Here is an 11,254-nt window from a genome sequence, read left to right on the forward strand (position 1 = left end):
CATATCAATTTAAATATAAAAAAATACCAAGAAGTACAAATAGCCTCAAAAATAAGTATAAAATGGTGAGTGAGGCTATTAGATATGGCAGAAAATAAACATACCAATAGTTATAAATAATCACACATAAAGGTAAATCCACCTAATTAAGGATAGACACAATCATATAAACATATTAGTTCACATATGTGAACTGTCTTAAAGCACTTATTTTTTTTAAAAAAGACTAAAATAATATGAGCTAAATGTTCAAATTAAGAAAATTAAAATATAAATTCAGAAAACAGGAAGATACGATTTTTTTTTCAAAAAATAGAAATCAGTTGCTAGTATGTCATACATATGTACAAAGATACAAACATACACATATAGACAAGAGGATCAAGAAACCTACAAAATCCTTTTCAAATAAACTGATAAAATATGTAGACTTCTATAAAGGCTTACAAATCAACAAAAAAAGAAAGAATGAACCAGTAATGAAATAAGGCAATGTAAAATATTAAAAAGAAAAAGTTAATGACAATAATAAAATTTGTTCACCAACTTCATGTCCGGAAAAAAAAAAAAAAAGAACTGAGATAAACTTCTATCAATAAAGACAAATTATGAAGGGACTATGCATTTAATCATTGGTTCATTCAACAAATTTTACTCAACTATGTTACACAGGAGTAGTTATACTGCCTCTCTAAAGCCAGATATTGAAGTTGAACATAATTTTTCTTATTTTTAAAATATTTTTTTCTCTTTCATAATTTTTATTTATAGTGAAAACCATTGGGATAGTCTGTTTTTCCATGAAGTATCACTTTCTCATGAAGCAGCTAATCTTTTAATTCTGTATTTGAGTTTTAAATTATTACTCCATGCAAACTTTCCATTATAAGATAAATAAGTTCTAAAAATCTAATGTATAGCAAAGTGATGATTAATACTATATTATATACTTGAAATTTGCTATAAATGTAGATCATAGATATTCTCACCACACCAAAAAAATCATAATTTTGTGATGTGATTCAAGTGTTAGCTAAAGCTAACACGATATTCACTGTGCAATAATTAAGTGTATCAAATCTGTATACCATAAAATTATACATTATATGTTAATTATATCTTGTAAAGCTGGGAAAATAAATAGTTCCTCTAAACAGTTTACATATTATCTAGAATGTAACTGTCTCAAAATGCTTGTAATATGCTAAATTAATATTTTAACTAGTTTGTTCAGTGAATTTCTGAGAACAACCAGAAAATCTGGACAAAACATTAATGAAAACTTTTGTTTGACAGCCTTAGAGAGTGGCCAAGGTCCTGAGTACTTAAGCAGCCAATAAGCCATGCATAAGAAAAGCAAAATGGTAAGACCCATCCTGCCATGACTTCTTAAAACATCTGCCAATTCTACATCAACAGTTGAGAAGATCATCAGAGCTTCTAGAACTTCTAGAATTCTTAGGGGCTGTGGAGAAAATACTTTGATTTTTAGGCCCACCTAGGAGGAAACACTCTGGTAAATACCCTAGGCTTTTTAGTTAGAACCCCTGAATAGTGACAAAATAGAAGTAAGGATGAAGAAAAAAAGACAAATCCTTACAAATAAAGTAGGCCCTGACTCAAATCAGCTAAACATCTGATTGGCTTAAGGTAAGATATGCTTATACTTGCTAAAAGCTAAAGATAACCCTTTCTGCATTTCATACCTGTTAGAATGGTTACTTTCAAAAATCTAAGAAGTGTTAAAAAGGATGGTGTGGGGGGTGGATAACCCACCTGTACTATTGGTGGGAATGTAAATCGGTGCAGCCCCTTGGAACAGTATGAAGGGTCCTCTAAAAATTAAAAATAGATACAGCAATTCTACCTCTAAGTATCCAAAGGAAAGGGAATCACTATATTGAAAAGGTACCTGCAGCTCCATGTTCACTGCAGCATCATTTACAATAGCCAACTTAAGTGTCCATCAATAGATGAATAATAAGATGTAGTATATATACGCAGGCTTATTTTTCAGCCATAAAAAAAAAATCCTGCAATTTGTGAAAAGGTGTATAGATATTGAGGGCATTATCCTAAGTGAAATAAGCCAGGCAGAGAAAGACAAATACAGTAAAGTATCATTTATACATGGAATAAAAAAAAAATACTCATAGATACAGAGAACAGATTGTTTGTTGCCAGAAGTAGGCAGAGGAGCAAACAAGGGGAAATGAGTAAATAGGGGGAAAAAGAATCCTTTATGGAGAAGGCTATTTTGAGGACTTTCAAATTATGTCTATAATTTTCATTTCAGGTGTTGAACAGACATTCAAAAATCAATAAGCATTCCAAGACAAAAAATATATAAATCAGACCAACTAGAGATACAAACATTGGAGTTATCAGACATGGAACTTAAAATAACTCTAATATTCAAGAATTCATGACAAGATGAAAAATCATGGCAAAGAACAAAAAAAATGGCTTTAAAAATTACATAGAAATGCATTAACTCAAAAATATAAAATGAAACACAATAAATTAGATTAACAGCAATTTACAACTGAAGAGAGAATTAGTGAAATGGAATACAAGTGAGAAGAAAATATTCAGACTGATGGAGAAAAAATATGAAAAACACAAAAATGAGTGTAAGAAATAGATGGAGCATAGGGAAAGTTCTAAGATTTTTCAAATTATAAATTCAAATGGAGAGATTAAGAGAGAAAGAAGCAATACTTATGGAGAAATGATTGAAATTTTTCCAAAACCTATGAAAACCAATAAAGCATCAAGCCATAGATCCGAAAATGCTACAAACTATTGGCAAATGCAAAGAAAGTTAAATGCTACAAACTATTGGCAAATGCAAAGAAAGTTAAATCTAGATACATCATAGTCATACTCCTGGAAACCAAAGACAAAGAGGAGACTCATTACCATTAAAGAGGCAAAAATAAGACCAGTGCTTTATTGTCTCTTGCTTCCATTGTATCTATTGAGAAATCTATATTTTGTGCTGTTGTCATGCGTTTTAATTCCTTATATGGAAGGTATATCTATGGTCAATATTAACTTATATTTATGTTTATTATATGTATATATGTATCAAAATCAATGTAATTTCAAAAAAACTGAAAAATCATCAGATTTTCCCTAAAGAATATAGTAAAAGAACTACTAGCTGAAGGACAAGAATTTCAGATGAAAAAATGGAGATAAAGGAATGAAGAGCAAAGAAATATATTCTAAACATAAAAAGTATATTAACTGTATACATACATATTACAAATATAACAAAATTAACATATACAATATAAAAAGTAGAAGTCAGTAATGAGGCTAAAATACTATATTTGTATGTTTAATAAGTTGCAAAAGTACCAATTTACATATTTTAATAAGTCCAGGTCATATGTTGACATCTTAGAGATAACAACCAAGAGTGCTGTAAAAATGGTATGTAATTAACAAGCTATGGCAGGGGGGAAGTGAATAATAAAAATATGCCATTACAAAAGAAGCTATAAAAGGAGTAAAAGTGGAGGAGAATAGAGAAAAAAAATACACTTGAGATAAATTAAAAAAAAAAAGTGAGATGGTACCTTGGTTCTTTTCTAAAAAATTCCTCCCCAGTCATCCTATTTAGTAAATGTACTAACAACTGCATAACTGCAAACTAAAAAGTATATAGTCACATTATCCTCTTATTAAATTTATGCAGAAATATATTTAGGTTAGATTCCTGAGAAATTTTAACATCAAATACTTTTTTTGAATAGTATTTTTTCTGAGGGCAAATATAACTTAAAGGATTCAGGATATAGTGTACTATAATTTTAATGTCCATTTATAATTTTGCTTTTATACATCACTGCATTTAAAATATTATTTGATTTAGAATTTAGACCCTGGAGAATTTTATTGTCACAACAGGGTATTAATATATGAAAAAAATTAGCTATTGCCTAAACAGCACTTGGAAATCAAAAAGAGATTGCTTTACCAGTCACCTTACATTTAATCAAAATCTTAAACATACCAATTTAACCAGCTTCTTCATATGCACTTTAAAAGAGACAAATGGAAAGTAAAATAGGCTTAAGTGATAGCTTGAACTATAGGATGATCATCAATTTTAACCTCCTGCAAAAAAAAAAAAAAAATGAAATCTTCTGCAAAATCAGTGTTATTAGCAAAAAATTAGAGACTCAAAGAATTTAATCAGTGGAGCTGTAGTACTGTACACCTTGTATTCATACTGATCCATTGTGTATTGCATAATAAATTGTTAAACTTCAAATATATGAATATTTACATATACACATGCCCAGTATTTATTTTCAACCTAATCATTTATCAGGGATACATTATTACCTCACCTGTAGACTAAAATTTTAAGATATAGCCAGGATATTGCCTACACAAACTCACACAATGAAGTGGTAGCAGAAAAAGATCTAAGTTTCCAATCTTCCATTATCTAGCACAGGATTCTTTCAAAATGTAATATTCTATCTTCCCCAATGGTTACCAAATTGTTTCAAATCCCAGGGGTCCTTCTCATGATTCTCTCTGCCAGATTTTACAGTAATTGGTTAAGCACCATGCTATCTCATCACCCCCCCCAAAAAACTATTTTTAGCTCTTCTTCCCATCAAAGCCTGACTAGCTCCTGTGAGATGAAAAGGTAAGAGAGTTAACAATATCCATCTTCTATCACTAAGACCAAACTGTATTGATTTCAAGCATTCATTCTCATCACATTAGGATTCATTTAACTACTATTTATTATTGTACCACAATGTACCAATCACTAATTTGGCAAATGCTACAAAGAATTTCATGGTCCCATAAACAGCAGATAAACATTAGTTAATTTGTTCATTCAGGAAGTATTTACTGGCCATGAAAAACCAGACATTCTGTTAGTTGCTAAGAATGGTAGATCTTTCCCTTACTTTTATGATGCTTAGATTCTGGTAGAGAACTACACAACAAATCACAAATATAAATATATAATTCATATTATATATAATGAATTGTTCATTGAGCCATTTAGGATAACAGTAGTTGCTTGCCTTAAGAGTCTAGGAAAGATTTTTATGAGAAAGTAACATTTGTGTTGAGATCCACAGGGTGAACAGAAGTTAATTCGTTAAAAAATAATCTTCCCAGCAGAGGGGAAAACAAAGAGAAAGAAGAAACATTACAAAGAATTCAAAGAGGGCCACTATGGCAAGAATAAGAAAATATCTTAAGATGATGTTGCAGAGAAATGCAGTAAATACACCCTTTGAAGCTTCAGAGACACATTGAAACCTTTGGTATTCATTCTTGAAAGTAATGGAAATGAGTACAAAGCTGTAAAGTGAGGGGGAGAGGGGGAACACGCAGGGATCCATTAAAAATACAGACTATCTCCCAACTAATTATATAACCCTGGGTTGAAGGACTCCAATTGTTTAGTAGTCCACAAGAGACAGTACCATTTAAAAATTGGTAGTAGCAATAAAGTTGGAGAAATTGATGGATTTGAGAGAAATTCAAGAGGTAAAATTGCAGAACTTAGTGACACTTTGGATGAAATTAAATGAAAATAGGAAATGAAGATCTGCTGCCTCCTGAGGAGCTCCTGCCTTGTGGCATATAGAACTAAACAGATTGTGATGGTATTCCTGTGACAAGAAATACTGGAGAAGGTCTGGAGTTGAAGGAAGGAGAAAGCGAATCCAATTTTGGAAATGTTGAGTTTGAATTGCTTTTGAAATATCCAAAGTGATAATGTCCAGTGAGCAGCTGAATGATAAAACTGGAGCCTAAGAGGGAGATAGGAATATAAACCCAGAGAACGCATATATATAAATAGCAACTGAAACCCTGAGTGTGGATAGGAAGTCACAAGGAACCTGGTCATTAACCAGACAGGGATAGGCCACTGAGTCAGTCTGGTTCCAGACCAAGGAGCCAGAGAGGTACGGCTTAAAGCAGTTACAGGTGTTGTTTAATGGAAGCCAAGGAAGACCAATTTCAATGAGTCAATGTCAGAAGTCAATGATACAGAGTTCAAATAAGACAAGATATAAAAAATTACCATTCAACAAGATTGGGACTGAGACAGAATTATGCATAAAATGCCATGGAAGCACAGAAATGTGGGCATTAACTCTGGGTAGGGCAGAGTTGGTAAAAAGAAGTGACATTTAAGCCGTGTTTGAAAAATGAGTAAGAGTTTCCCAGGCAAAGAAGTCAGGGGATAAAATGGCAATATTTAGTGAAGGAATAGCTATTTCTCACACTCCTAGTCATTTTTTATTACTTTGCTTCCACATCTTAACAGGGCAAAGTAGACATCCTCACATAGCAGCCTAGCTTCCATCAATGCCCTCACAGTCCAAAAATCAGAATACGAGAGAGAGAAAAACAATGTTAATACAGCAACATCATGGAGTCTCAGAGTTAGGGAATAAAAAGAGGATTCCTGATTCTATAACAAACTATGAAAAAAAAGTTGTAAGAGCAAAAAGTAAAATTAGAATGTAGAAAAATTAAATAGACATGTGAACATATGAGAAGAACTTTCCCTCTCATGCGTTCTCAGCAACAGGCTTTGAGCCAGATGACCGTGGCTATCTTTTAAGTAATGAGAAACAATGTATTTTTAAGATTTTATTTGTTTACTCATGAGAGCCATAGAGATAAAGAGGCAGAGACATAGGCACAGGGAGAAGCAGGCTCCCTGTGGGGAGCCCCATGAGGAACTCCATCCCAGGACCACAGGATCACCCCCTGAGCCAAAGGAGAGGCTCAAACCACTGAGCCACCCACGCGTCCTGCAATGTATCTTCTGACTGATTTTGAAAGAATCCACAAATGCTGAATTCTGATTTGCAGAACAAAGATCACAATTTCACACGTTCATAAACTGAGAATACACTAAATGTAAAACTGCAGGAAAATGGATACCTAGTATTAAAAGAGTTGACTTAAAGCCATGTAGTCAAATTATGTTTACCCACTGAAACAGTATAATTAACACAAGTCATTATTCTGTTCACGAGATGAATCACGGATAAACATTTTGCATCCAGCAAAAATAAAAAGAGTCAAACCCTTAGACTGCCCCTTCCTTTTTCCATGCTTTAATGTTCACATAACAATAACCACTGTTCCTAATTGGCGAAATTTTTAATTCTGAGCTCTTTTAAAGGAAAAGCAAATTTCTTTTTTCATTTACCTGCCATTGGTTTGAGATGCATTAAGCTGCAAACACGTAGACAATTAAGTTGCCTATTGTCTTAAAATGGGCATTCAGGAATCACACGGGAATAAATTTTGGTTCGAGATTGCTGTTCCTTACAATTCCACCCCCCCCCCCCCCAAAGCTTGTTCAAGTGCGTCGAAGCATAAATACATTAGGAATAATTAAGGATATGCTAGATAATTTCACCCTACGGTGTTTTCCTAGCCTTATACATTGGCGTCACGCCTTTTCCTGCCACCCATTGTCCTCTTTGTTACGCGGTCCAGGGAGGATAAAATAAAGATAATAAAGGCACTATCCCTGGAGGAATGCCCACAGTTAGGCATAGAGTATAATGCAGCCCCTCCAAGAGAAAAGCAGAAGAAATCGTTTCCTCTAGGCGTCCTGCAAAAGGCTGTCCCAGGTAGAGATTCTGCTGGGTCTGAGCTATTGAGGCGGGTCTACGTGTTCACAGCACAGAGATGATGGGGCACCTTCTAAGAGGTGAGGCCTAGCCAGACAGAAGTGCTGCAGGCAGGGCCCGGGGCGCGGTGGATGACACAACCGGGAGGGAGAGCAGCCGGCGGTGCGCAAAGGACGGGACGCCCTGGGCCGCGAGGTGGTACCTGCGCAGTGTCGAGCGCCCCAGCCACCGAATCCCCGATCCAGAGATGCTCCCGGAGAAGCTGCTGGTAGCTGAGGCAGTGCTTCACCGCAGATGGCACATTCCCCATGGCGCGGCCCGCGACGGGGCGCCGGGAGCCGGGCGCCGGGAGGAGAGGGACGCGGAGCGAGCTGCGCCGGCCCGGAGCGCGCCCCTCCGGGCGCAGGCGGCGAGCACCAGCCCCGCTCCGCGCACTGCGTCGGCGCCGACAGGGTGGGGAGCGGGCGGCGGCGGCGGCGGCGGCGGCGGCGGCCGCGCCCGGGCAGGGAGCGCGGGGAGCACCTGCGGCGCCCGGAGCGCGGAGAAGCGGAGTGGAGCCCGCGGATGCTCAGGTGTGGCGCCTCTTCCTCGCTGCGCTGGGCGTGCGGGGCTATCCGCACTCGCCCCACTGACCGACTTCTCACCTGGGTCAGAGCCTAAGCGAAAAAGAGGGTGCAAATAAAAGGAAGGGCGCATGCGTTTTTGTGCCGGTGAGTTTGCTCCTTTCCAGCTGCAGGATTTCGTGCTTAGTGTAGGGTTTGTCCAGCGTTGGACTCACTCGCGTAGGTGATTGACGACGATCAGCTCGATTTTAAACCATCTTGAGCCCGTCTGCAAGGGTCAAATACAGCTCTAACAAAGAGGAAAATAAATATAGAGAGTGCTGCAATGGGAGAGATGTCACAGATAACTTGGTAAGCCAGTAAATTGTCAGTAAGTCGGTACTACAGGTTAAGCACAGAACTGGAACTGAGTTGCTTAAGAGATGCCCGACTCAAAATTGTTGAAGCCCTAAAAAAGGCTAAATTCATTGGAACTAAAAGTGCTACATAAATCCTTAGGGCATTAGAATAGGAGTAATCTTTGGTGTGGAGGGGATTGGGAAGATGGCCCTGGAACAGACCTTTTCCCTACCTCCTCTCCTTCACAGGCATATTTGCATCACCTGGACCCACTCTAAAACTTCTCAGAGTGGGTGCAGCAGCTTGCAACTGAATAGATATTCATCAAGAAGAGTCTTGAGCAGCCAAGCATGCATGGCCAGGCATACCAGTCAGCTCTACTGGTCCCTGCAGCAAATAGAAATCAGAAGCTGGCTGATGTTGCACAACCAGATGAAAGGATCCAAAGATTATCTTGTAAAACATAGTACAAACATACTTAGAAGTAATTTAACACTCAGATTAAGGAAGCAATCATTACTACTTGGGAGACTGGTGAGACTTCCATTTGCCATAGAAACAAAGCAGTTAAGGACAGAAAAAGGCAAAGAAGGAGGGAGATATCATATAGATAGATCCTTAGTGGAACAGCACTGGAAAGGACAAAGAGGATAAGGGGATCATAGATCTCACAGCTTTGACCAAGGAGCGTTAACTTGGAGAACGTGTCCTGAGCCCTACCAAAGTGAAGTCATGCAATTATTGGATGTCTTTAAAACTCCTAAAGCACACACACAAAATCCCATTTATGATTTACCTGAAAGTGACTATTTTAGAGGTGTGTATTCCTAGGGTTAAATCCACTCTGTTTTGTTTTTAGCAGAGCTCGACTGTTAATTATTTTTCCTCCACAACTGTAATGCATTCAGGTAGCACCAATGCCTATTACTTTTTTTCCCCCTCCCTGCTGTAATACTCTAAAAGAGAACAGAGTTTTTGAAAGAATTTAAAAGGACCAATTTGAACGACAGTAAACAAGGTAATCTTCAGAATGGAGTCAGTCCTTCAAAACTTGAAATAGTTTTGACAATTAATAGTGAAGCCTAAACTTTTGAAGAATATGACTTCTAAGCCAGATACTGTATGTTCCTTTGCTATGAAAAACACCTAGCAGTGAACTTTACTGCTTCATAGTTTGCTAAATAGGAAAGTTCTTCAGAAAATGTCATTTCCCAATTAGTTCACCATAGTAATATAGTGTTTTGTTTTTTCAGAAAAGCCTTATAAAAAGGAAAGTATTTGTTGACACAGGCTTACTTAATGCCTTTCATATGGAAAAAGCTGTATCAAAAATTTAAACTATAATTCCTGTAACTACCAAAGTCATTAGCACTAATAAGGACTAAATATCTTAAGAATGTTTAATCTTCAAATGAAAGGGAGGGAAAATAGATGGGCTTTTGCTAGAAGGTAAGGTTTGATGTTAAAGTTAATTATAAGTGCTGAAAATTTAATGTTAAGTTAGCGTGCATTTTTCTTTTCTTGATCAGAATGAAATTTCAATATGTATTCCTGTTAATGCAAATTAAGAAAGCTCTAAATGAAATGAGAATAGATACAACACATCTCTGTGGTGGCAATGTAGCTCTTTTTACCCCTGTATGCAAGCTAAGAAACTTGGCTTCATCAGAGCAGCATAGGAAATACTTGTTAAAAATCACCGTGTGTGTGGCATATTATGATCTGCACTCTATTCTATCATTATGCATCACGACTAAGCTATTTCTCTTTCATTGCATTTCAATCATTCAAATATAAGAAGATACAAAAAATCATTGCAAATTAAAAGGAATTAAATTTCCTGTTGTCTTCAGTGAATATAAGTAACTTTTCATTCAAAACCTTCACATGGTCTTAAAAAAAAGAAAAGAAAAGAGAAGAAAAGAAAGGACACCTGGGTGGCTCAGCGGTTGAGGGTCTGCATTCGGCTCAGGGCATGATCCCCGTCCTGGGATTGAGTCCCTCATCAGGCTCAATCTGAGCCTGCTTCTCCCTCTGCCTATGTCTCTGCATCTCTCTCTGTGAATCTCATGAATAAATAAATAAAATCTTAAAAAAAAAAAAAAGAAAGAAAGAAAGAATAGAAAACCTTCACATGGAACGCCTGGGTGGTTCAACTGTTGAGTATCTGCCTTCAGCTCAGGGTGTGATCCCAGGGTTCAGGATCGAGTCCTACATCAGGCTCCATGCAGGTCCCTGCTTCTCCCTCTGCCTATGTCTCTGCCTCTCTCTCTGTATCTCTCATGAATAAATAAATAAAATCTTAAAAAAAAAAAAAACCTTCACATGTACCTGTCTTTCCTGAATTGTTCTTGACTCCCTTCCCTCCTTAAGCTCCTACCAAAATTCCATTCTCCCAAAAAGAGAAGTTAACTGCCATCTTGGACCTATTCTCTCTCTCTGCTCTCCTATTGACTTCTCTCTGCCACATTTCTCTTTGAAAGGCACCACCGTAGCACAGTGAGGGAGACCCCAAGAGCTGGTTTTAGATTACCTGAGATGGTAGCCTGGTTCCACCAGTTGCAAACTGAATGGTGTTCAGCAAGCTCTTTAGCCTCTGTTTCTTTATGTGTAGGGGGATTATGATAAAGTTTCCTAGCTGACAGAGCCATTGTAAAGATTAAATGAGCTAGAATATAAAAAGTGATCAACACTTGGTTTCTA

General features: G+C 36.9%; 1 protein-coding gene across 4 annotated transcripts in view; it reads right to left on the reverse strand.

Moving 5' to 3' along the window:
* Nucleotides 1-8,343, reverse strand: part of HMGCLL1 (3-hydroxy-3-methylglutaryl-CoA lyase like 1) — a 195,317-nt gene extending 186,974 nt beyond the window's left edge. For all 4 annotated transcript variants that reach the window (XM_072734421.1, XM_072734417.1, XM_072734407.1 and 1 more), the window contains exon 1: nucleotides 7,852-8,343. In XM_072734421.1, the coding sequence (XP_072590522.1) occupies nucleotides 7,852-7,959 (108 nt within the window). In that variant the 5' untranslated portion in view covers nucleotides 7,960-8,343. The remainder of the gene's footprint in view (nucleotides 1-7,851) is intronic.
* Between the last annotated feature and the right edge of the window lie 2,911 nt (nucleotides 8,344-11,254).

This window comes from Vulpes vulpes, chromosome 1, assembly GCF_048418805.1.
Source record: "Vulpes vulpes isolate BD-2025 chromosome 1, VulVul3, whole genome shotgun sequence".
NCBI lineage: Eukaryota > Metazoa > Chordata > Mammalia > Carnivora > Canidae > Vulpes > Vulpes vulpes.